Raw genomic sequence first — 27,561 nt, forward strand, 5'->3', positions numbered from 1 at the left:
AGTGACTGGACGGAAGGGTGGGAAGAGAAGGGTCATACCTAGATGTACAGGGAGGGTTATACCTACCCATGAGTAGGCTAAGGGACAACACAATAAGTGTCAGGTGCCCAAGATTTTTCAGTTGCCTTCCAGCATACATAAAGGGGGGGGGGGATTACCAATCGACCCCTGGCTGTCTTCAAGAGAGAGCCAGGCAGTCACCTAAAGTCAGTTCCTGACCAGCCGGGCTGTGGTTCGTATGTCAGTTTGCGTGCGGCCAGCAGTAACAACCTGATTGATCAGATCCTGATCCACTGTGAGGCCTAGTCATGGACAGGGCCTCGGGAACATTCAGCCTTGGAACACCCCAGGTATATATGAGTACTTATGTCCACGGTGTGTCATCTTCCGTGTTTATGTAGAATTTCCTTAAATTTCAGTGATATTATTTTTATGGGGAAGCTTTCAGCCTATAAACTTCATACAGAGCCAGAGAAATGTAATGTAATAATAATGATGATCCAAGGAAAGGGGGGATAATTCCTTACATCAAGAGTTCTTGAAGGGATAATAAAGTTATAAGGTATTGCATACTCTCCCCTTCTTGTAGCAAACCTTATTACCTCCCATTTTCCAGGCACTGTATGACCTCTTCGGGTTTAGGGAGTCTCTGAATATAATTACAAAAATAGTTTGTGGTGTCCAAGTTTCTTGGATCAAAAGCCCCACTGCCGTCACCGTACCTCGCCTGAGGGGTATTAAGGTTAAGAACTATTTCGTAGCTTGCAGGGGATATGGGGGAAGGATGAGGCTGAGGGAATGAGGTAAGAGGGGAAAGCAGATAGATTATATTATCAAAGAAAGCGCTAAACCGACAAGGGTCATGCAGCGCTGAAAGCAGATAGAAAGATTTAAAATTGCCAGAGCATTCAAACCTTTAAGAACTTTGTGTAATAAAAGATTACATACGCAGCACACATAAGGGGGATTACCAACAGACCCCTGGCAGTCTTCAAGCTGACAAGCACCTAAAGTCAGTTCCTGATCAGCCGGGCTGTGGCTCGTACGTTGGTTTGCGTGCAGCCAGCAGCAACAGCCTGGTTGATCAGGGGCTGATCCACCAGGAGGCCTGGTCACAGACCGGGCCGCGGGGGCGTTGACCCCCGAAACTCTCTCCAAGTAAACTCCAGGTAATACCAAACCAACAAGCAACACCTTCCTCCCTTCCCAAGAAAATGCCATTCACACAATGGAATGTAGAGATACGTGAAGGGTGCAAGCAGGAAGTGGGAGAGAGGGTTTGGATGAGGCGGGTTAGGGAGTGCAAGCAATGTGATATATATTTTTAATGTAGTTACCCAGCACGGGTGTGCTCATGAGTGGGTTATTGTATGATTTAAAATGTCACAAGATATTTCCCCTACACGGAAAATGTCACATATATATAGTGTGGGACGGACGGAAAAGTTTAGATACACAAATAACCCGCACATGAAAGAGAGAAGCTTACGACGACGTTTCGGTCCGACTTGGACCATTGACAAAGTCACACTGTTATTTGTGTATCGTTCCAGTCACGGTATTGTGCCTTTTTGTTAATTATTTGGAAAAGTTTAGGTTTGGGAGGGTAAAGGGTAAGATGCAGGTAAGGTGGGGTGAAGGCCAGGCAGGGGAGGAAGAGGGAGGGGCTATGAGGAATTGCAAGTGGACGGGATGTAATAACAATGTCCTCCCTCACACGGGATAACACTGAGGCGTCGACCAACACAAACACGCGACCCCAACCTTTGCACTCAGTTGAAAGTCTTGGAGGTCACCTCGAGCAGGACCACTTTTTATTCCTGCCTCTACCAAGCAGTAGAGTTACCGGTGAGAGGCAGGAAGAGGGAACACTACAGGACAAGCAAAAATGGGAATGGAAGAGAAGGTAACCAGTGGGGTTAAACAGGAAGACTGGGAACACAAAGATAGAAACTGGGAGGACACGGGGGGAGGGGAATGTGAGACGAACAAGTGAGAATAATAATAATAATATCTTTATTTCTATAAGTACGTGTACAAGGTATACAGGCCTAGCTGACATCACTGACATACTATATAGAAAGCCGTTTGTTATGAAGAGCATTTCGAGCAAATTGGGTCAGTTTTGTCCCAGGCTGCGACCCACACCAGTCGACTAACGTTAACCCAGGTACCCATTTTACTGATGGGGAACATACACAACCGGTGTATAGAAACACGCCCAATGTTTCTCCCCTCGCCGGGAATCTAACCCGGCCCCTCACCCTGTGAAGCAAGAGCTTTAGCCACCAAGCCACGGGCCACGGTGAGAGATAGAATGGAGAACAGTGGGACAAGCAGAAGGGTGGGAGGAGAATGATCCTGGGTGAGGCAACAAAAAGGAACAGTAGAAGAGAAGAAATGATGAGATATGAGGCAGTAAGAACAAAAACAAGTGCAGTGAAAGAATGACAATATGGGAAAAGGGGTAGTGATAAAACATGCAAAGTATAGGAAGAAAATTGAGAGAAAGAATCAGAGAGAAAAAGTGAAAGATAATACAGAAACAATAAGAGAAAGAACGGTGAAAGTATATTGACGGGGAAAACAAGAAATTGGAAAGAGAGTGAGTGAAGTAGAAATAATGAGAACATGACCAGGAAGAAAATGGGAGATTAAAACTGAGAGAATAGCAAGACATAAGAAGGGAAAATAGCAATAGACGAAGGGGCAGGAAAATTGAGAAGACTGAGGCAGAGGAGGGAAGAGAGGATTCAGGAAGAACAAAACACTCAAACTGGGGTGGGTGAGGGAGGGGGGTACAACACGCACACAGGAAACTCCTCCATGTAAAACCACTACACACCAGCATTATGCAAGAGGGAGGACGTAAGCGCTACCGTTAATGTAGGCCAAAAGGAAGAGTAATCACTCTTTATATCTGGAGTACCAAATATGGTAATTAAATATAACCTAAAAAATTTACGATAATATTAATATCTTTATTACTACAAGTACATGTATAATGTATAAGTATATGTATAAGGTATACAGGCTTAGCTGACATCAGTGACATACTATTGTATAGAAAGCCGCTTGTTATGCTGGGCATTCGGGGAAATTAGGTCAGTTTTGTCCCAGGATGCGACCCACACCAGTCGACTAACACCCAGATACCCATTTTACTGATGGGTGAACTTAGACAACCTGTGAAAGGAAACAAGTCCAATGTTTCCACCCCTTTTAATTTCTTTGGGCAGCACTAAACTCAGGGGTTACACACTGCCTTGGGAATGGGAGGCAATAAGATTTGATCCAAGAAAAGAGAGGGTAGCTACAGTTCTTTGAATCAATATTATATTCATTAGTGAGGGATAAACCCATATGGGTCATACAGTACCCAGAGGAATGGGAGGCATTCAGGTTCAATCCAGGGATAGGATGTCAGGTCCAGTTTCATGGATCAAGAGCCCCTCACCAGTGTCAGTTATTAGAATCATGGGGGAGCGCTAAACCCATTGGATTATACAGCACATATGGGGGAGATGGAAGGTATTCAGGCTCAGTTCAAGGAACTGGAGCACAGATCAAATTCCCTAGATCAAGAGCCCCACATCAAACCTCTCTTGAGGGGCCACCAGTGTCAAGATGTATTATGTAATAACTTACCAGTCACCTTAGCATATCACTAATGTATTTTCCTTTTTTTTTTTGCTTATGGTTAGTCTTGAAATACAGATATTATGTGTGTAGGAGAGCTTAACCCATAGGGGTGATATAGTGCCTTAGGAAATGGGAGTCATTCAGGTTTGATTCAAAGAAGGGGAGTGCAAGTCCAATAATTTGGATTATGAGCCCCTTACTGGCAAAAAGAACCTCCCTTTGAGGCACAGATGGTGATAACTTGGTGGCTATCTTGTTGGTAGGGGGGGTAGGGCACTTGTTTTGAGGCAGCATTGTTTATTTTATTTAGGAGCTTTAAGGGGGTTGATGGAATTTCTGGGAGGCTTCAGCCCCCTCTTCCCCTTGATGCCACCCTTGTTTTTGTAGCATTATTATATTATTCATAGGGAAGCACTAGGAGTCGTACAGCACCCTGGAGAATGGAAGGTAATCAACTTTGGTCCAAGGAAGGGAGTGACAGATGCCATTCCTTCAATCATGGTTCTTCACCATCATCAAAATGTAGCATTGAGCATTTCTAAAATGTAATTAGGGTTAAAGTTTTCCACCTTGTCCTATGCCCTGAATGGATAAGTAAGTTTATTTAGGTACAAGTACACATAAATACAGTTACACAAATTATCATACATAGTAACATGCATAAATTACCTAGGATAACCCCCCCCCCCCAAAAAAAAAAGTGCATGTGCATGTTGTACTCTCGGTATGTTTAAGATCTTTAGGTCTGGTCTTTAACCAGAAGGTTGATTATAACCAATGGCTTTCTTTTCATGACAAAGTACACCATATTTATGTGCACAAACACCTGGGTATGGTTGTCGGGGTCGAGTCACAGCTCTTATATGTATACAGGTGTCTCCCAAGTTATGGGCTCTGTGCTGTTTACCTGGAGAGAGTTCCGGGGGTCAACGCCCCCGTGGCCCAGTCTGTGACCAGGCCTCCTGGTGGATCAGAGCCTGATCAACCAGGCTGTTGCTGCTGGCCGCATGCAAACCAATGTACGAGCCACAGCCCGGCTGGTCAGGAACCGACTTTAGGTGCTTGTCCAGTGCCAGCTTGAAGACTGCCAGGGGTCTGTTGGTAATCCCCCTTATGTATGCTGGGAGGCAGTTGAACAGTCTCGGGCCCCTGACACTTATTGTATGGTCTCTTAATGTGCTAGTGACACCCCTGCTTTTCATTGGGGGAATGTTGCATCGTCTGCCAAGTCTTTTGCTTTTGTAGTGAGTGATTTTCGTGTGCAAGTTCGGTACTAGTCCCTCTAGGATTTTCCAGGTGTATATAATCATGTATCTCTACCGCCTGCATTCCAGGGAATACAGGTTTAGGAACCTCAAGCGCTCCCAGTAATTGAGGTGTTTTATCTCCGTTATGCGCGCCGTGAAGGTTCTCTGTACATTTTCTAGGTCAGCAATTTCACCTGCCTTGAAAGGTGCTGTTAGTGTGCAGCAATATTCCAGCCTAGATAGAACAAGTGACCTGAAGAGTGTCATCATGGGCTTGGCCTCCCTAGTTTTGAAGGTTCTCATTATCCATCCTGTCATTTTTCTAGCAGATGCGATTGATACAATGTTATGGTCCTTGAAGGTGAGATCCTCCGACATGATCACTCCCAGGTCTTTGACGTTGGTGTTTCGCTCTATTTTGTGGCCAGAATTTGTTTTGTACTCTGATGAAGATTTAATTTCCTCGTGTTTACCATATCTGAGTAACTGAAATTTCTCATCGTTGAACTTCATATTGTTTTCTGCAGCCCACTGAAAGATTTGGTTGATGTCCGCCTGGAGCCTTGCAGTGTCTGCAATGGAAGACACTGTCATGCAGATTCGGGTGTCATCTGCAAAGGAAGACACGGTGCTGTGGCTGACATCCTTGTCTATGTCGGATATGAGGATGAGGAACAAGATGGGAGCGAGTACTGTGCCTTGTGGAACAGAGCTTTTCACCGTAGCTGCCTCGGACTTTACTCTGTTGACGACTACTCTCTGTGTTCTGTTAGTGAGGAAATTATAGATCCATCGACCGACTTTTCCTGTTATTCCTTTAGCACGCATTTTGTGCGCTATTACGCCATGGTCACACTTGTCGAAGGCTTTTGCAAAGTCTGTATATATTACATCTGCATTCTTTTTGTCTTCTAGTGTATTTAGGACCTTGTCGTAGTGATCCAATAGTTGAGACAGACAGGAGCGACCTGTTCTAAACCCATGTTGCCCTGGGTTGTGTAACTGATGGGTTTCTAGATGGGTGGTGATCTTGCTTCTTAGGACCCTTTCAACGATTTTTATGATATGGGATGTTAGTGCTATTGGTCTGTAGTTCTTTGCTGTTGCTTTACTGCCCCCTTTGTGGAGTGGGGCTATGTCTGTTGTTTTTAGTAACTGTGGGACGACCCCCGTGTCCATGCTCCCTCTCCATAGGATGGAAAAGGCTCGTGATAGGGGCTTCTTGCAGTTCTTGATGAACACGGAGTTCCATGAGTCTGGCCCTGGGGCAGAGTGCATGGGCATGTCATTTATCGCCTGTTCGAAGTCATTTGGCGTCAGGATAACATCGGATAGGATTGTGTTAACCAAATTTTGTGGCTCTCTCATAAAAAATTCATTTTGATCTTCGACTCTCAGTCTGGTTAGTGGCTTGCTAAAAACTGAGTCATATTGGGACTTGAGTAGCTCACTCATTTCCTTGCTGTCATCTGTGTAGGACCCATCTTGTTTAAGTAGGGGCCCAATACTGGACGTTGTTCTCGACTTTGATTTGGCATAGGAGAAGAAATACTTTGGGTTTCTTTCGATTTCATTTATGGCTTTTAGTTCTTCCCGCGATTCCTGACTCCTATAAGATTCCTTTAGCTTAAGTTCGATGCTTGCTATTTCTCTGACCAGTGTCTCCCTACGCATTTCAGATACATTGACCTCTTTTAGCCGCTCTGTTATTCTTTTCCGTCGCCTGTAAAGGGAGCGCCTGTCTCTTTCTATTTTACATCTACTCCTCCTTTTTCTTAGAGGAATAAGCCTTGTGCATACATCGAGTGCCACCAAGTTAATCTGTTCTAGGCATAAGTTGGGGTCTGTGTTGCTTAGTATATCTTCCCAGCTTATATCGGTTAGGACTTGGTCCCACTTTATGTTTTTGTTATTGAAGTTGAATTTGGTGAATGCTCCCTCGTGACTAGTCTCATTATGTCGGTCTGGGGCTCCACGCATAAATGTCTGAACCTCAATTATGTTGTGATCCGAGTATATTGTTTTTGATATGGTGACATTTCTTATCAGATCATCATTGTTAGTGAAGATGAGGTCTAGTGTATTCTCCAGTCTAGTAGGCTCTGTTATTTGCTGGTTTAAATTGAATTTTGTGCAGAGATTTAAAAGCTCGTGTGAGTGTGAGTTTTCATCAGAGCTGCCTCCTGGTGTTATTACTGCAACAATATTATTTGCTATATTCCTCCATTTTAGGTGCCTTAAGTTGAAATCCCCCAGGAGCAAGATGTTGGGTGCAGGAGCTGGAAGATTTTCCAGACAATGGTCAATTTTTAACAGCTGTTCCTGGAATTGCTGGGATGTTGCATCCGGAGGCTTGTAGACTACGACAATGACTAGGTTTTGGTTCTCGACCTTTACTGCTAAAACTTCCACTACATCATTTGAGGCATTAAGCAGTTCTGTGCAAACAAGTGACTCTGCAATGTACAGGCCAACCCCCCCCCCCCCCTTTTGCCTGTTCACTCTGTCACATCTGTATAGGTTGTAACCTGGGATCCATATTTCGTTGTCCAAGTGATCCTTTATGTGGGTCTCAGTGAAAGCCGCGAACATTGCCTTTGCCTCTGCAAGCAGTCCACGGATGAAAGGTATTTTGTTGTTTGTTGCTGGCTTTAGACCCTGTATATTTGCAAAGAAGAATGTCATCGGACTGGTGGTATTGTTGGTACAAGGGGGGGGGGATTTTTTTTCCGGCATTAGTATCTGTATCTGTTGGTTTGGAGTGGAGGCTATCGACTGTGGTTCCACTCCAGGAGTGACTGGATTTGGTGTACGATTTCTGCCATTTCCTGCCAGTTTTTTTTCCTTCCTGGCACTAAAAAACCTCTCCCCCTTGAGTGGCTGTGGCTACCCAGGTTTTCCCATGGCCTGGATGTTTTGTATCTTTTTGTCCCCTTTAGATGGTGTGCCTGGCAATTTAAGTTATAGCACAGTCTTTCCTGTACTGAAGAGGTACACAGTTCAGGGTGAAAAAGCTTACAGGAAGGGAGTTCGCATTTTCCTGTTGTCATATGGGCATGGCATTTTCTAGGGTGGTCATAGTTGCACGTCCCGTCTGTTTTTCCAGATTTCCCATGCCTGCAGATACCAAGTGCATAGTATGTGCACAGGCTTGGTTTCCGTTTGCCTTGGGTTTCTGTGACTGTATTCCTTGTTGGTGCATGTTTCCCTGTCTTATTCCTATCCTTCCTAGCACCAACAATGCAGCTCCCACCAGTTGTTTTTGGTAATATACAGTATCCTCACTATTGCTAGTGGAGTCCTCTTGTTTGCTATTTCCTGTGGTATTTCTAGTTTGCAATATTGGTTTTATCTTATCTTTGACTACACTTGTTTCCCTACTACGGCTCCTGTCCCCTATGAGGTCATTTATATGTATTCCTTCCTGCGTATAATTCCCGACTACCTGGACAAAATCTCCAGCTTCACCATTACTGTCTCCCAGGACAGCATCTCCAGCTTCACCATTACTGTCTCCCAGGACAGCACCTCCAGCTTCACCATTACTGTCTCCCAGGACAGCACCTCCAGCTTCACCATTACTGTCTCCCAGGACAGCACTATCAGCCCCACATTTACTGACTACCAGGACATCACCTCCAGCCTTACAGTTTCTGACTACATGGCCAGTATCAAGGGCAGTACCATTCAGCCCAGACTTTTTATGTTCCCATCTGTTGTAGAAAGCTTCCAGGTTTTCTATGAAAGCAGCTTTGATGTTATCCTCTTTTAATACCCTTGTGATTTTAGTCCACAGATTTATCTCATTTGGGCATACCCAAAAACACTTCCCTGTTTTAATACTGCTTGTAGATAGTTCTTGGATATCTGCACAAGGGGCGTGACACCAATTTCCACAAAAATGACAATTTATCCATGTGGAAGCCCGTTTGTTTGATTGACCGCAGACTACACAGAGCTTCATAATGATTTGAATTGTTGATTTACTGTAATTCTACTAGCAACCTCTTGAATACTCTATTAATAACCTCCTTAAATGAAGCTCTAGCTATTTGTATTTCTATTTCTAACTGTACTTGTATATTGGACAACTTACCGTGTACGTTCCTGATTTATATTTATTGTTTGTGTTTGATAAGGGCGCCTACAACCCCATCCGTTTACAGTCTGCTTTATTGTCCAACGAAACCGTTTGAAACCAGTCAAGGGTTCGGACCAGTCAAGGGTTCGGACCAGTCGAGGGTTCGGACCAGTCGAGGGTTCGGACCAGTCGAGGGTTCGGACCAGTCGAGGGTTCGGACCAGTCGAGGGTTCGGACCAGTCAAGGGTTCGGACCAGTCAAGGGATCGGACCAGTCGAGGGTTCGGACCAGTCGATCTGATCTGATCAGTGGGTCACTTATTTAAAACATACTGGTCGGTGATTTGGGCTAACACATGAAGGATCTACTGGAAATTATCTACCCAAGTAATATGTGATTTGATTGATACAAAAGTATAACTTGTGTGTTGAAGAAACCGGTGATTTCTGGCAGCTCCTACAATGACGAATGGTCGAGCCTCAACCCTTGTTTATCAATCGCTGTATCTAGCTGTTCTAGTTTTTTTTTTCGTCTCCACCACAATAAATGCTATATTATCACTATAGTTGACTGGTGGAAATTTTGGAGGAAGGACGCTTTTTCTGTAGTAATAATTGCTTCTCGTTGTGTATATTGCGACCGCTGGTAACTACAGGTTATATGAAATTCACAGTATACGTCTGGTATTTCAAGAAAAAAGAAACTAATGAAAGTCACTCCACTCCACTAAGTACCATTATAATACTGGTTAGTTGCTACTACAGCACTGTATTCTGCTATTCACTGGTATCACTAGATTATATATGCTAGTACACTAGCAGGCCAGGAAGATTATTAAAACAGCTGACCACTGTGGTAAGATTCTGGCGACTTCTGGCACCTACCTCTATAGGCTTATCACTTCATTTACAAATTCACCTGTTTTCAAATGACACTTTAGCCTTTATCATCTATATACTAGGGAGCCACTGTAGTATACACTATACCCTATGTATACACAATGTTATCAGGGAGACTTTCTTTCCTCTGACAAAGAAAAGTTCTATTATTATTATTTTGCACACGGAACACAGGCCTATGATTCCCCTCTGGCAGTAAACTCTGCTAGGTAGTGCACACTAATTCTCCTTTTTTGACTCAGTATATAATGTTTTCCGTCCAAGATTGGTTCCAGGCGCTAGAGGGATGTATCGTATAGGATTGATGGCACAAATTAAAGTTCTAGCACGTAAGAGCGACCGTGAAAACACGAGAAAACCCGGAGCACAACGAGGCACGCTGACACGTCCAGAGGGTTGAGCTCTAGTTCCTGGCCCTTTAATAAGCTATTGCATTATTTTCATGAGGAAAAATAATAAGAGTACTCACTAATTATCAAACTAAAATGAATGTCTACTTTATCCAATCTTATCTTAGTCACAGGTTTCAATGACTAACCATAAATGACACTGCTTCAGTAAACCGTGTGTGTCCCTATCCCTCCCTGGTAGTGTTCTAAGAAGTCTTCTCGTCCTCTTTCATAGCAATGACTCAACAAATACCACCCAATAGCTCAAATCAATATCCACATTAGGATGACAATCAATAAACTTGCACCTAATTTAGAAGAACTGCTTACTAGGTACATTATTTGGAAACAAAGTAGGTAGGTAGTTTTGAAATTTGAAGTGATATGACCTGGTAGATCACTCAGCACTCTTAGCAGTAAAAATATAATGCAAAACAAAAACATTCAAGATAAAATTAACAATGTACTAGTATGAATAGCAAACACAAATAAATATCATATCAAGTTAGAAATAAAGGCAAATAAAAAAGCCTTAAAATGACTTGCCTTCTGATAATCTAATATAAAGAACTAAACTAGTACAAAACATCACGAGAGGAGTCAAATGTATTTTCAAAATACAAAAAAGCTATATAACATGCACTATCCTCTAAAAACTGAACAAATAGGACAAAGTAATCCTTTGCTCACAAAAGTGTGCTGAAATCTTCTGATGAGGAACATTGTGAAAATAAAGAATAAGCTATTGGTATTCCTAATCTCTAAAGATGCAACAAAAATTATAAAACTCTAAACATTACCCAGAAACTCAAAACCAAAAATAACAAAAAATAAGGAAAAATTTGTCAAATTTTTAATAATTTAACAGACACTCTTGTCCCTCAAGGAAGGTTCCTTGACACCATTGAGGGATTCTTGATCCAAGAAATTTAACATGCACTTACTTTCCTAGGATCGGAACTGAATGCCTCCCATTTACCCACCTTCAGTAGTGCCAATGTATTGCATTTTGTTATAATTAACTGAATACTATTTCACAGTATTTCCAAAGGAAAACACAATAATATCCAAATATTTAGAACTTTATTAAATAATCTACTAACTGGAATTTTTTTACACTAACCCCCTATTAGAGCAACAAAACTAATATACAATCAGTTACTTAATATCACAATCTGATGTTAATCTGTGTGCCTCTCCAACTTGTCACGGATTATAAGGATTCATTTTCTTTTATGGATTCTCTTCAAAATTTACAAACAAATTTTCCAGGGAATATTACTAGAAGCACATGTCTAAAATGGAACTTAAAAGATATCTCATGCAAACTACATGTTTGTAAACACATGACTACTAGGCTATACATACTTGTAATTACTTGTTGGTCTTCAAGAAGGCATGAACACCATTGCATATATCCACTTCTCATATCATTTGCAAAATGTTTCACAAACTTCTATCACAGTTCATCCTTTAACAGTGAGTTCATGGCTGCATTTGGATCTTGCAGCCAGTACTTGTAAGCTAGAAGTGCAACATTCTTTCCTCCAATTATGCTCATCTCTATGGCACTTCCTGCCCATTCAATGGCATTCAGATAATAAAATCCTGGGACCAATTCAAAGTTTCCCAAATGTTGATCAGAGTTATAATGAGGATATGCTAACCAATCGATCACATCTGTGGAGTTACGTTCCTTAAAAAATATTTTCAACTGATCTTCTCCTAAAGGTGCTGAAGAAAATATCTTCCACACATATGGATAATCTTGAGAATTAACAGAAAGAGATGCAGGACACTGCTTTCCAAAAGAATTGAAAGTGAGTCCAGGATTGGTTACTAAAATTTCATCAATATGGTCATCTGGCATTAGAAGAAGACTTTCAGGATTAACTTCTCCTTGTACCATTGTACAGATAATTCTTTCAAAATGCCCTGGAAAATCAAAGTCCTTCGTAAAATTTACCAACTTGATGTTGCTTTTATCTTTATTAAGAGGTGTAGCAATCACAACAACATCATAGTCTTGAGTGCGAGGGTCATAGGATGAGTTCATCTCGGGAATTTCAGTAGGACTACCTTCAGAGAAAAGTCTTTTAACTGGTGTATCTGTTTCAGTTGAGGTGACCTGTTTTGAAAGATATGCAATACTTTATTATAACTGGCTAATTACCATAATTCTCATAACTCATTCTATTAGAACTGAAAATCACAGGAAACTTATTGTTATAATATCATAGCAATATTATTACTGCATTATTTTTTTTTTAACACTGTCCATCTCTCAACTAGGAAGGGCAACAAAACAAAGTGGAGTGCATTCACTATCATTGATTCAAATACTGTCTTGCCAGAAATGTTTTGACATCAGAGTTCTGATGAACTTCTGAGCTGTAACAACCTCACCCTTTCTTCAGAGTGCATACACTGTACTTTCTCCCTTCAGGAATTCAAATCAGATTAACTGGTTTCTCTGAAGCTCTTCATAAATGTTACTTTGCTCATACTTCAACAGCACATCAAACTATAAAAATCATTTATCTCCAATTCATTCCAATGTAACACACTCACAGAAGCCTGCTGACTGGAAGTTCGAGCCCCTAGGAGTCAAAACCGCCTTTATTATCCTCTCCAACCCTATTGGGACAACTCCTACACCTGCTTACTTCCAACTCAACATTATATACTTTCATATTCATCCTATTCTGAGAATAAAAATAAACAGGTGGTAAAACCTTAGTTTTCTAAATGCTGACCAATTCATAAATTCATACAGTATTAAATATATACTAACATGACCTACCAATTTCCTATCGAGGCGTTCCATTTCTGGACTATTTTGCTTCAATAGCTACCCACCTTCGCACCCGTTGGCAACAACGTTGGTCAACTCTGCTCGGTAACAAACTTCATTCTATTAAACCGAGCATAGGTTACTGGCCGTCTTCTTGTCATCAGTGCCGAGGTTGGGAGACCACTCTCTCCCGCCTTCGCATTGGTCACACTCGTCTTACTCATGGGTATCTCATGGAGAGGCACCCTGTTCCTCTCTGTGAGAAGTGTCAAGTTCCAGTATCGATTAGCCACATTCTGTTAGACTGCCCTCTCTATCAACGAGCACGCAGAATTTACCTCCAACGTCGTCTTCGTTCTACTACTCTCTCTTTACCTTCCCTTCTTGCTGATGGACCCTCCTTTAATCCTGACTCTCTCATTGACTTCTTGACAACGACTGATTTACTCCACAAACTCTGATGATACTTTTCGCACTCCCCTCAGCCCTTTCTAGTTCAGTCTCTTGCTGCCCTTTACCCTTTCACCATCCACTGCCCCGCTGTTATCCGTAACCTATTACTCATCCATCTCCCTTTTGCCACCTGATGCCCTCGCTTCCTTCCTGCCCTGCAGCGCTGTATAGTCCTTGTGGCTTAGCGCTTCTTTTTGATTATAATAATAATAATAATAATAATGGGTCAACTTACTGTAAAGTGTCCCTGACTATGAAGAGCAACACTGGTCACTAAACGTTTGAGATATGAAGCACGTGAGTGCTTCAGTAGTTCCTCTGCCACTCTTTTATTACCCCCAAATACTGACCACAGGTTTTGGTCAGCAACAGCAACAGATACAGATCCTGTAATATTAATTGTTGCAAAATTAGTTGTAAAATAGGAAAATTGTATTTAATAATTATATGTTGTTACCTTAGCAGAAAGCTGGTTATACACAAAGCACAAACCAAGCAGGCAACATAGCAATGCATATGAAGCAACCCATACAATTCTCTTAATTTTTTCTTAATGTTTTCCAAATATTTTTTGGAGAACCCTACCAGCAAACTTGAGTCAAGTGTATACAAAAGACTTACACATTACACCTCTGATTTCCAAATTCTCAGGAGACAAATAAATGACAATTTAAGGACAATACAGAAGGATTGATGGGATAAAGATAGAAATGTTAAAAGCAGGTGGGGATATAGTTTTGGAGTGGTTGGTGCAATTATTTAATAAATGTATGGAAGAGGGTAAGGTACCTAGGGATTGGCAGAGAGCATGCATAGTTCCTTTGTATAAAGGCAAAGGGGATAAAAGAGAGTGCAAAAATTATAGGGGGATAAGTCAATGTGGCAGATGTTGCAAGTATATGGAATAGGTGGTAAGTTATTAAATGCTGTAAAGAGTTTTTATGAGGATAGTGAGGCTCAGGTTAGGGTGTGTAGAAGAGAGGGAGACTACTTCCCGGTAAAAGTAGGTCTTAGACAGGGATGTGTAATGTCACCATGGTTGTTTAATATATTTATAGATGGGGTTGTAAAGGAAGTAAATGCTAGGGTGTTTGGGAGAGGGGTGGGATTAAATTATGGGGAATCAAATTCAAAATGGGAATTGACACAGTTACTTTTTGCTGATGATACTGTGCTTATGGGAGATTCTAAAGAAAAATTGCAAAGGTTAGTGGATGAGTTTGGGAATGTGTGTAAAGGTAGAAAGTTGAAAGTGAACATAGAAAAGAGTAAGGTGATGAGGGTGTCAAATGATTTAGATAAAGAAAAATTGGATATCAAATTGGGGAGGAGGAGTATGGAAGAAGTGAATGTTTTCAGATACTTGGGAGTTGACGTGTCGGCGGATGGATTTATGAAGGATGAGGTTAATCATAGAATTGATGAGGGAAAAAAGGTGAGTGGTGCGTTGAGGTATATGTGGAGTCAAAAAACGTTATCTATGGAGGCAAAGAAGGGAATGTATGAAAGTATAGTAGTACCAACACTCTTATATGGGTGTGAAGCTTGGGTGGTAAATGCAGCAGCGAGGAGACGGTTGGAGGCAGCGGAGATGTCCTGTTTAAGGGCAATGTGTGGTGTAAATATTATGCAGAAAATTCGGAGTGTGGAAATTAGGAGAAGGTGTGGAGTTAATAAAAGTATTAGTCAGAGGGCAGAAGAGGGGTTGTTGAGGTGGTTTGGTCATTTAGAGAGAATGGATCACAGTAGAATGACATGGAAAGCATATAAATCTATAGGGGAAGGAAGGTGGGGTAGGGGTCGTCCTCGAAAGGGTTGGAGAGAGGGGGTAAAGGAGGTTTTGTGGGTAAGGGGCTTGGACTTCCAGCAAGCGTGCGTGAGCGTGTTAGATAGGAGTGAATGGAGACGAATGGTACTTGGGACCTGACGATCTGTTGGAGTGTGAGCAGGGTAATATTTAGTGAAGGGATTCAGGGAAACCGGTTATTTTCATATAGTCGGACTTGAGTCCTGGAAATGGGAAGTACAATGCCTGCACTTTAAAGGAGGGGTTTGGGATATTGGCAGTTTGGAGGGATATGTTGTGTATCTTTATATGTTTATGCTTCTAGACTGTTGTATTCTGAGCACCTCTGCAAAAACAGTGATAATGTGCGAGTGTGGTGAAAGTGTTGAATGATGATGAAAGTATTTTCTTTTTGGGGATTTTCTTTCTTTTTTGGGTCACCCTGCCTCGGTGGGAGACGGCCGACTTGTTGAAAAAAAAAAAAAAAAAAAAAAAGTCTGTTGAGTGTACCTGGTAAAGTGTATGGTAGAGTTATAATTGAAAGAATTAAGAGTAAGACGGAGAATAGGATAGCAGATGAACAAGGAGGCTTTAGGAAAGGTAGGGGGTGTGTGGACCAGGTGTTTACAGTGAAACATATAAGTGAACAGTATTTAGATAAGGCTAAAGAGGTCTTTGTGGCATTTATGGATTTGGAAAAGGCGTATGACAGGGTGGATAGGGGGGCAATGTGGCAGATGTTGCAAGTGTATGGTGTAGGAGGTAGGTTACTGAAAGCAGTGAAGAGTTTTTACGAGGATAGTGAGGCTCAAGTTAGAGTATGTAGGAAAGAGGGAAATTTTTTCCCAGTAAAAGTAGGCCTTAGACAAGGATGTGTGATGTCACCGTGGTTGTTTAATATATTTATAGATGGGGTTGTAAGAGAAGTAAATGCGAGGGTTTTGGCAAGAGGCGTGGAGTTAAAAGATAAAGAATCACACACAAAGTGGGAGTTGTCACAGCTGCTCTTTGCTGATGACACTGTGCTCTTGGGAGATTCTGAAGAGAAGTTGCAGAGATTGGTGGATGAATTTGGTAGGGTGTGCAAAAGAAGAAAATTAAAGGTGAATACAGGAAAGAGTAAGGTTATGAGGATAACAAAAAGATTAGGTGATGAAAGATTGAATATCAGATTGGAGGGAGAGAGTATGGAGGAGGTGAACGTATTCAGATATTTGGGAGTGGACGTGTCAGCGGATGGGTCTATGAAAGATGAGGTGAATCATAGAATTGATGAGGGAAAAAGAGTGAGTGGTGCACTTAGGAGTCTGTGGAAACAAAGAACTTTGTCCTTGGAGGCAAAGAGGGGAATGTATGAGAGTATAGTTTTACCAACGCTCTTATATGGGTGTGAAGCGTGGGTGATGAATGTTGCAGCGAGGAGAAGGCTGGAGGCAGTGGAGATGTCATGTCTGAGGGCAATGTGTGGTGTGAATATAATGCAGAGAATTCGTAGTTTGGAAGTTAGGAGGAGGTGCGGGATTACCAAAACTGTTGTCCAGAGGGCTGAGGAAGGGTTGTTGAGGTGGTTCGGACATGTAGAGAGAATGGAGCGAAACAGAATGACTTCAAGAGTGTATCAGTCTGTAGTGGAAGGAAGGCGGGGTAGGGGTCGGCCTAGGAAGGGTTGGAGGGAGGGGGTAAAGGAGGTTTTGTGTGCGAGGGGCTTGGACTTCCAGCAGGCATGCGTGAGCGTGTTTGATAGGAGTGAATGGAGACAAATGGTTTTTAATACTTGACGTGCTGTTGGAGTGTGAGCAAAGTAACATTTATGAAGGGATTCAGGGAAACCGGCAGGCCGGACTTGAGTCCTGGAGATGGGAAGTACAGTGCCTGCACTCTGAAGGAGGGGTGTTAATGTTGCAGTTTAAAAACTGTAGTGTAAAGCACCCTTCTGGCAAGACAGTGATGGAGTGAATGATGGTGAAAGTTTTTCTTTTTCGGGCCACCCTGCCTTGGTGGGAATCGGCCGGTGTGATAATAAAAAAAAAATAAATAACAGAAGGATGGATTACATGTCTCATTTAAGTGACTGACTCTTCTTACTAAATCTCACATACTGCCACCTTCCAAAATTTTCAGACACCTCTAGTCATAAGTTTTGGAATATGGCAATGGATGAGGATGATGACCATATAACTAATTTTAAAGTAAAAGGACACAAGTGCAACTAATGTGACATTTTATTGTGGCAACGTTTCGCTCTCCAGGAGCTTTATCAAGCCGTTACAAACAGTACATGGACACAGAGGGTATATAAAGGCTCAGCGTGAGGTGCAATACTAGTGAGGTACCATTTCGATGTTCACTAGTGGTGGTGGTAGTAGTAGTAGTAGTAGTAGTGACAAAAGTAATACAATATGGTAGAGCAATTAATTCGTACATGAGTAAAAGGATATTAAAGCTATTACTTGGGTAACATAAAAATAGTTTGGACAAATATAGACTGGAAAGAGGCAGCTTGTTTCAGTGTTCACTCTCTGTAATGTGCTTTGTGTAGTATAACAGGAGAGACTATGTGATGGCAGGGTTTACTGTTTTCAGGAGGATTCTTGCTAAGACTTCAGAGATGGTGAAACTGCCGTTGTTTTGTTTAATTGTATTTGAAACAGCGATCAGTGCTGATTCGAGGCACTTGCGTCTGCAGAAATTAGTTCTTTGATCACTAATTGGGCGTCTCTGAATTTCATGAGATGATTGGTGGAATTTCGGTGTTGTACACAGGCGTTGTTCAAGTTATCGTTCCTACATGCGTAAATGTGTTCATTGAGGCGGGTGTCGAGGTTTCTTGCTGGTTCGTATGTAGATTGATCATTCAAAAGGTCCTTCTCACTGCAGCTTTATGTGAACCTTCTTCTTCTAATCTCCCTAGACGATACATCACTGCCCTTAAGAACCTCGCCAACGACCCCAACATTATCGTCACCACCGCCGACAAAGGAGGTGGAGTCGTCATACTCAACACCAGTGACTACAACACTAAAATGATGGACCTTTTGAATGATCAATCTACATACGAACCCATCAGCACTCAACAGTGGGAGACGCTCACCAAAGATTTTCTATACAAAACCAGACAAATACTCAAACGCACTAGAGAAGGGAAGAAACTTCTATACTTGTTACCAAGCAACCCTAAACCAGCACACATGTATGGTTTACCTAAGACCCATAAACACAATATTCCTCTCAGACCAATCACGTCAGGAATAAGCAGTGCTCCACACAAACTAGCCGGAGTTCTTGCCAAACATCTTTCCTGCCTTCTGGGGACCATCAGCCCCGCTCATCTTAAACACTCAGGCGACCTTCTCAACCGCATCCGTAACCTCTCCATCCGTAACAAGAAACTAAGCAGTTTGGATGTGACTTCCCTCTTCACAAAAATACCTACCAAAAATGCCATCGAGGTTCTACGACGTAAAGTCAATCAGGACCTTAATCTTCCTCTACCTCCCGGAGATTTTGTTGACTTGATTGAACTCTGTGTTAATTTCAACTGTTTTTCTTTCAATAACAAGCTCTACAAGCAAACCTACGGCATGGGAATGGGGTCCCCCATCAGTGCCGTCCAAGCCAACTTATACATGGAACACCTAGAGTCCAAACACTTCGCCAACATCATCCCTTCAAGCGTCACTTGGTTATGTTACGTGGACGACATCCTCGTAATAACTCCCAAACGTTTTGATGTACGGAATCTTCAGGCAAGGCTCAATGCAGTTGAACCAGCGATCCAGTTTACAATAGAAGAAGAGTCCAATGACAAGCTACCTTTCCTCGACGTCCTCATTCACAAAGTAGACAGCAACTTAAGATTTCAAGTTTATCGGAAACCCACCAATAAAAATGATCTCAACACACTTCTATTCCAGTCAAGATACCAAGACCAAAAGAGGCATCATCATCGGGTTTTTCCTAAGAGCATACCGAATTTGTAGTCCTGAGTTTCTTGACGAGGAATGTACATACATTCACCAAACATTCACAGAGTTACATTTTCCTTCTTTTTTCATCAAAGACTGCAAGAAAAGAGCTCTTCAGATCATTAATTCTCCACGCATCAACACCACTCCCAACAAAGTTATAATTCTTCCCAACAGCCAGGTTGCACTGAACGTCTCAAAAGTACTTTCACAAGCTAACACCAGAGTCGCCATTGCTTCTAGCACTTCAATAAAGGATCTAACCAGGACAAAATCCAAGCACCACGAACCAGTCAATGCAGGAGTTTACACTATACCCTGTGGAGGCTGTGACAAGATTTACGTAGGTGAAACAGCAAGAAACCTCGACACCCGCCTCAATGAACACATTTACGCATGTAGGAACGATAACTTGAACAACGCCTGTGTACAACACCGAAATTCCACCAATCATCTCATGAAATTCAGAGACGCCCAATTAGTGATCAAAGAAACTAATTTCCGCAGACGCAAGTGCCTCAAATCAGCACTGATCGCTGTTTCGAATACAATTAAACAAAACAACGGCAGCTTCACCATCTCTGAAGTCTTAGCAAGAATCCTCCTGAAAACAGTAAACCCTGCCATCACATAGTCTCTCCTGTTATACTACACAAAGCACATTACAGAGAGTGAACACTGAAACAAGCTGCCTCTTTCCAGTCTATATTTGTCCAAACTATTTTTATGTTACCCAAGTAATAGCTTTTATATCCTTTTACTCATGTATAAATTAATTGCTCTACCATATTGTATTACTTTTGTCACTACTACTACTACTACCACCACCACTAGTGAACATCGAAATGGTACCTCACTAGTATTGCACCTCACGCTGAGCCTTTATATACCCTCTGTGTCCATGTATTGTTTGTAATGGCTTGATAAAGCTCCTGGAGAGCGAAACGTTGCCACAATAAAATGTCACATTAGTTGCACTTGTGTCCTTTTACTTTACATATTGTCGGTAATTCTACCAACTTTATTACAACTAATTTTAGCTTTCTCTTACCATTACCTGTACTTACCAACAAAAGCATGAATATTAGGGGTCTGTCCATAATAACACTGGGCAATAGCAGTAACTAGTTCATTGATGATCAGATCACTGAACCCTAACTCTTTAAGCCAGGCTGCAGAAGACTTCTTTGTCATCTCTAAGAACTTTGGATCCATGGCATAAAGTAAGGAAGCCACATCATGATATGCATGTCCTTCTGATTGAAGAGTATAAATCCTGAAAAAAAATTAGTAATGTTGAAACTGGCATTAAAAAGCAAAGCATGATCAAGAAAAAAAAAGTATGAAAATGCTGTAACAGGTTCTACACATTAGCAGGTTTTACTCATTAATAGTAGACAATAAAAATTAATTTCCTAGGTAGTAGGATGGTAGACAGCAACCGCCCAGGGAGGTACTACCGTCCTGCCAAGTGAGTGTAAAACGAAAGCCTGTAATTGTTGTACATGATGGTAGGATTGCTGGTGTCCCTTTTTCTGTCTCATAAACATGCAAGATTTCAGGTACATCTTGCTACTTCTACTTACACTTAGGTCACATTATATATACATATTTTTTTTTTTTTTTCAACAAGTCGGCCGTCTCCCACCGAGGCAGGGTGACCCAAAAAGAAAGAAAATCCCCAAAAAGAAAATACTTTCATCATATTCAATGCTTTCACCTCACTCACACATAATCACTGTTTTTGCAGAGGTGCTCAGAACACAACAGTTTAGAAGCATATACGTATAAAGATACAAAACATATCCCTCCAAACTGCTAATATACATATACATATACACATACATTTTTTATTTTTTTATTATCACACCGGCCGATTCCCACCAAGGCAGGGTGGCCCGAAAAAGAAAAACTTTCACCATCATTCACTCCATCACTGTCTTGCCAGAAGGGTGCTTTACACTACAGTTTTTAAACTGCAACATTAACAGCAACCACCCAGGGAAGTACTACCGTCCTGCCAGATGACTGTGAAACAAAAACCTGTAACTGTTTTGCATGATGGTAGGATTGCTGGTTTCTTTTTCTGTCTCATAAACACGCTAAGAACTTTGTCCTTGGAGGCAAAGAGGGGAATGTATGAGAGTATAGTTTTACCAACGCTCTTATATGGGTGTGAAGCGTGGGTGATGAATGTTGCAGCGAGGAGAAGGCTGGAGGCAGTGGAGATGTCATGTCTGAGGGCAATGTGTGGTGTGAATATAATGCAGAGAATTCGTAGTTTGGAAGTTAGGAGGAGGTGCGGGATTACCAAAACTGTTGTCCAGAGGGCTGAGGAAGGGTTGTTGAGGTGGTTCGGACATGTAGAGAGAATGGAGCGAAACAGAATGACTTCAAGAGTGTATCAGTCTGTAGTGGAAGGAAGGCGGGGTAGGGGTCGGCCTAGGAAGGGTTGGAGGGAGGGGGTAAAGGAGGTTTTGTGTGCGAGGGGCTTGGACTTCCAGCAGGCATGCGTGAGCGTGTTTGATAGGAGTGAATGGAGACAAATGGTTTTTAATACTTGACGTGCTGTTGGAGTGTGAGCAAAGTAACATTTATGAAGGGATTCAGGGAAACCGGCAGGCCGGACTTGAGTCCTGGAGATGGGAAGTACAGTGCCTGCACTCTGAAGGAGGGGTGTTAATGTTGCAGTTTAAAAACTGTAGTGTAAAGCACCCTTCTGGCAAGACAGTGATGGAGTGAATGATGGTGAAAGTTTTTCTTTTTCGGGCCACCCTGCCTTGGTGGGAATCGGCCGGTGTGATAATAAAAAAAAACACGCTAAGATAACAGGGATATCTTGCTACTCCTACTTACACTTTGGTCACACTTCACAGACACGCACATGCATATATATATATACATACATCTAGGTTTTTCTCCTTTTTCTAAATAGCTCTTGTTCTTTTTTATTTCTTCTATTGTCCATGGGGAAGTGGAAAAGAATCTTTCCTTCGTAAGCCATGCGTGTCGTATGAGGCGACTAAAATGCCGGGAGCAATGGGCTAGTAACCCCTTCTCCTGTATACAATTACTAAAAAAGAGAAGAAGAAAAACACATACATATACACATATATATACATACCCCTCTGGGTTTTCTTCTATTTTCTTTCTAGTTCTTGTTTATTTCCTCTGATCTCCACGGGGAAGTGGAACAGAATTCTTCCTCCGTAAGCCATGCATGTCGTAAGAGGCGACTAAAATGCCGGGAGGAAGGGGCTAGTAACCCTTCTCCTGTATACGTATATTACTAAATTTAAAAGGAGAAACTTTCGTTTTTCCTTTTGGGCCACCCCACCTCAGTGGGATACGGCTGGTGCGTTGAAAGAAAGAAGAAAAATTATTTTATGTTGAATTAAAAAATAAAAAGACAATTGTATTAATACCAATACACTACATATTACTGCAAAGCTTTAAAAACTGGCATTTTTAGCAAATTTTCAGTTAACCAAAAAGCAGTTATGTGAAGACTGTGCTCTAGAACATTATCTACAATAACTTGCACTCAATCACAACCAATTTTCTGGATGAAGCCTTTTTGTTGATGTCTTCCCTATCCTCAACACACCCACCTCTGCCTCTCCTCCATCCCTACCATCTTTTACCTCTGCTGTGCAACACTAAATGACCCTGGCTTAGAACTTTTCATGAATATAATAAAATACCTTCCACATAATTGGCTAAAGGAGCTGACCTACACTTCCTGCACCTACCACATGTCTTCCTGGGGAAATATAACTACACTTACAGAACCTACCCATATGGCTAGCTATGGAAGAACTACAGTTTCTGAATCTGCCACATAGCTATGGCCCGGCATGCTCTATGACCCATATGCGTTTAGCATCTTTGGTTGGTAGTAGGCTGGTAGACAGCAACCACCCAGGGAGGTACTACCATCCTGCCAAGTGAGTGTAAAACGAAAGCCTGTAATTGTGTTACATGATGGTAGGATTGCTGGTGTCTTTTGTCTGTCTCATAAATATGCAAGATTACAGGTACGTCTTGCTACTAATACTTACACTTAGGTCACACTACATATACATGTACATGTTTATTTATACACACTCATCTGAGTTTTCTTTGATTTTATCTTAATAGTTCTTGGTCTTATTACTTTTCCTTTTATATCCATGGGGAAGTGAAATAAGAATCTTTCCTCCATAAGCCATGTGTGTTGTAAAAGTGAACTAAAATGCCGGGAACAATGGGCTAGTAACCCCTTTTCCTGTAAAGATTACTAAAAACAATAATAAGAAGAAAATTTTCAAAGTAGGAAGTTTGAATGTGTGTGGATGTTGTGCGAATGATAAGAAAGAGATGACTGTGGATGTCATGAATGAGAAGAAGCTGGATGTCCTGGCTTTAAGTGAAACACAGCTGAAGGGGGTGGGAGAGTTTCAGTGGAGAGGAATAAATGGGATTAGTTCAGGGGTTTCAAATAGAGTTAGAGCTAAAGAAGGAGTAGCAATAATGTTGAAGGATAAGCTATGGGAGGAAAAGAGGGACTCTAAATGTATTAATTCAAGGATTATATGGAGTAAAATAAAGGCTGGATGTGAAAACTGGGTTACAGTAAGCATATATGCACCTGGAGAAGAGAGAAGTGTAGAGGAGAGAGAGATATTTGGGGAAATGTTGAGTGAATGCATGGGGAGTTTTGAACCAAGTGTGAGAGTACTGGTGGTTGGAGATTTCATTGCTAAAGTGAGTAAAAATGTTGTGGAGGGAGTAGCAGGTAAATTTGGGGTGCCAGGGGTAAATGAAAATGGGGAGCCTTTAACTGAGCTATGTGTAGAAAGAGGTTTGGTAATAAGTAATACATATTTTATGAAGAAGAGGATAAATAAATATACAAGGTATGATATTGCACATAATGAAACTAGTTTGTAAGATTATGTATTGGTGGATAAAAGGCTGATGGGTAGGCTCCACGATGTACACATTTATAGAGGGGCAACTGATATCTTCTTTCTTTCAACACACCGGCCGTATCCCACCGAGGCAGGATGGCCCAAAAGGAAAAACGAAAAGAACAAGAACTAGTAAGAAAATAGAAGAAAACCCAGAGGGGCGTGTACATATATATATGCTTGTACATGTGTAGTGTGACCTAAGTGTAAGAAGTAGCAAGACGTACCTGAAATCTTGCATGTTTACAAGACAGAATAATGGACACCAGCAATCCTACCATCATGTAAAACAATTACAAGCTTTCGTTTTACATTCACTTGGCAGGACGGTAGTACCTCCCTAGGCAGTTGCTGTCTACCAACCTACTACCTCAAAGGGCAACTGATATATCGGATCATTATTTAGTTGTAGCTACAGTTAGAGTAAGAGGTAGATGGGAAAAGAGGAAAATGGCAACAACAAGTAAGAGGGAGGTGAAAGTGTATAAACTAAGGGAGGAAGAAGTTCGGGTGAGATATAAGCAACTATTGGCAGAAAGGTGAGCTGGTGCAAGTATGAGTAGTGAGGGGGGGGGGGGTTGAAGAGGGTTGGAACAGTTTTAAAAATGCAGTATTAGAATGTGGGGCAGAAGTTTGTGGTTATAGGAAGGTGGGTGCACGAGGAAAGTGGAGTGATTGGTGGAATGATGAAGTACAGGGAGTGATAAAAGAGAAAAAGGTAGCTTATGAGAGGTTTTTACAGAGCAGAAGTGTTATAAGAAGAGTAGAGTATATGGAGAGTAAAAGAAAGGTGAAGAGAGTGGTGAGAGAGTGCAAAAGGAGAGCAGATGATAGAGTGGGAGAGGCACTGTCAAGAAATTTTAATGAAAACAAGAAAAATTTTTGGAGTTAAACAAGTTAAGAAAGCCTAGAGAACAAACGGATTTGTCAGTTAACCCTTTGAGGGTTTTGGCCGTACTAGTACGGCTTATGGCCCAGGGTTTTTGACGTACTAGTACACCTAAATTCTAGCGCCTTCAAATCTAGTGGGAGAAAGCTGGTAGGCCTACATATGAAAGAATGGGTCTATGTGGTCAGTGTGCACAGTATAAAAAAAATCCTGCAGCACACGGTGCATAATGAGAAAAAAAAACTGACCGTTTTTTTGGAATAAAACAGCGACTTTGCACTACATTTTCGTATGGTATTTATTGTTGTATTCTAGTTTTCCTGGTCTCATTTTATAGAATGGATGACATATTACAGAACTTGAGATGATTTTGACTGGTTTTACAATGAAGGGTACCTTGAAATTGAGCTCAAAGTAGCAGAAATGTTCGATTTTACCAAAGTTCAAAAGTAAACAAATCATGCCAAGCGTCCAATACACGTCAACTGGCAAGTCTAATATTCTTTCACAAGTGCGCCAATATTATTTATACAATTTTTTACACTAATGCAGTATTCTGCATAACAGTAAATCTTCTATTTTTTGTGAGAATAAAAATTCAAAGTGGAAAGCAAAAGAATGTAAGAGGGGCCTTGAGATGTGACTAATGAACAGAGGAAATGTCATTTTAGTGCCAGGAATGTCTTTCTTGTTTATTCTGGACCCTATTCGGAAATTGGCATTTTTTAAAATTTGTGTGAAATTGGCAAAATTGCTAAATTCTGACCACTTTATTGGATAGTTGAAATCGGTAAATGGGTGGTTTATTGTACTCATTCGATAGAAAAAATGGAGTTCTAGCGAAATATTCATGTTTTTTGTCGACTAGTACAGTGGAATTGGCCGAAAATGAGGCTCAAAGTGGGCAAAATCACCAATGCATAAACATCGTCGAGACCGCTAACATCGCGAGAGCATAATTCCGTAAGTTTTCCATCAAATTTCATACTTTTGGTGTCATTATGATCGGGAAAAGATTCTCTATATTTTCATAAGAAAAAGTTATTATTATGGGGAGATGGAGGTATTGGGTAGATGGCGAGAATATTTTGAGGAACTTTTAAATGTCAGGGAAGAAAGGGAGGTGGTAATTTCATGCACTGACCAGGGAGGTATACCATGTTTTAGGAGTGAAGAAGAGCAGGATGTGAGTATGAGGGAGGTGCGTGAGGCATTACGTAGAATGAAAGGAGGTAAAGCAGCTGGAACTGATGGGATCATGACAGAAATGATCAAAGCAAGGGGGAGATATAGTGTTGGAGTGGTTGGTATATTTGTTCAATAAATGTATGAAAGAGGGGAAGGTACCTAGGGATTGGTGGAAAGCATGTATAGTCCCTTTATATAAAGGGAAGGGGGATAAAAGAGATTGTAAAAATTATAGAGGAATAAGTATTTAGTATACCAGGAAAAAATATATGGTAGGGTTATTATTGAAATAATTAGAGGTAACACAGAATGTAGGATTGCTGATGAGCTAGGAGGTTTTAGAGTGGGTAGGGATGTGAAGATGAAGTGTTTACATTGAAGCATATATGTGAACAGTATTTAGATAAAGGTAGGGAAGTTTTTATTGCATTTATGGATTTAGAAAAGGCATATGATAGAGTGGATAGGGGAGCAATGTGGCAGATATTGCAAGTATATGGAATAGGTGGTAAGTTACTAAATGCTGTAAAGAGTTTGTATGAGAATAATGAGGCTCAGGTTAGGGTCTGTAGAAGAGAGGAAGACTACTTCCCAGTAAAAGTAGGTCTTAGACAGGGATATGTAATGTCACCATGGTTGTTTAATATATTTATAGATGGGGTTGTAAAAGAAGTAAATGCTAGGGTGTTCGGGAGAGGGGTGGGAATAAATTATGGGGAATTGACACAGTTACTTTTTGCTGATGATACTGTGCTTATGGGAGATTCTAAAGAAAAACTGCAAAGGTTAGTGGACGAGTCTGGGAGTGTGTGTAAAGGTAGAAAGTTGAAAGTGAACATAGAAAAGAGTACAGTGATGAGGGTATCAAATGATTTAGATAAAGAAAAATTGGATATCAAATTGGGGAGGAGGAGTATGGAAGAAGTGAATGTTTTCAGATACAGTGGACCCCCGCTTAACGATCACCTCCCAATGCGACCAATTATGTAAGTGTATTTATGTAAGTGCGTTTGTACGTGTATGTTTGGGGGTCTGAAATGGACTAATCTACTTCACAATATTCCTTATGGGAACAAATTCGGTCAGTACTGGCACCTGAACATACTTCTGGAATGAAAAAATATCGTTAAACGGGGGTCCACTGTACTTGGGAGTTGACATGCCAGTGGATGGATTTATGAAGGACGAGGTTAATCATAGAAGTGATGAGGGAAAAAAGGTGAGTGGTGCATTGAGGTATATGTGGAGACAAAAAATATTATCTATGGAGGCAAAG

The 27,561-nt window shown here is 41.3% G+C and overlaps 1 protein-coding gene across 11 annotated transcripts in view; it reads right to left on the bottom strand.

Moving 5' to 3' along the window:
• Positions 1–11,327: 11,327 nt before the first annotated feature.
• LOC138851048 (prenylcysteine oxidase 1-like) overlaps positions 11,328–27,561 on the bottom strand; it is a 48,699-nt gene continuing 32,465 nt past the window's right edge. For all 11 annotated transcript variants that reach the window (XM_070095765.1, XM_070095768.1, XM_070095766.1 and 8 more), the window contains 3 exons: positions 20,324–20,532; positions 13,741–13,892; positions 11,328–12,386 (listed from right to left, as the gene is read on the bottom strand). In XM_070095765.1, coding sequence (XP_069951866.1) covers positions 11,718–12,386; positions 13,741–13,892; positions 20,324–20,532 — 1,030 coding nt within the window. In that variant the 3' untranslated portion in view covers positions 11,328–11,717. The remainder of the gene's footprint in view (positions 12,387–13,740; positions 13,893–20,323; positions 20,533–27,561) is intronic.

Source organism: Cherax quadricarinatus, chromosome 51 (assembly GCF_038502225.1).
Source record: "Cherax quadricarinatus isolate ZL_2023a chromosome 51, ASM3850222v1, whole genome shotgun sequence".
Taxonomy (NCBI): Eukaryota; Metazoa; Arthropoda; class Malacostraca; order Decapoda; family Parastacidae; genus Cherax; species Cherax quadricarinatus.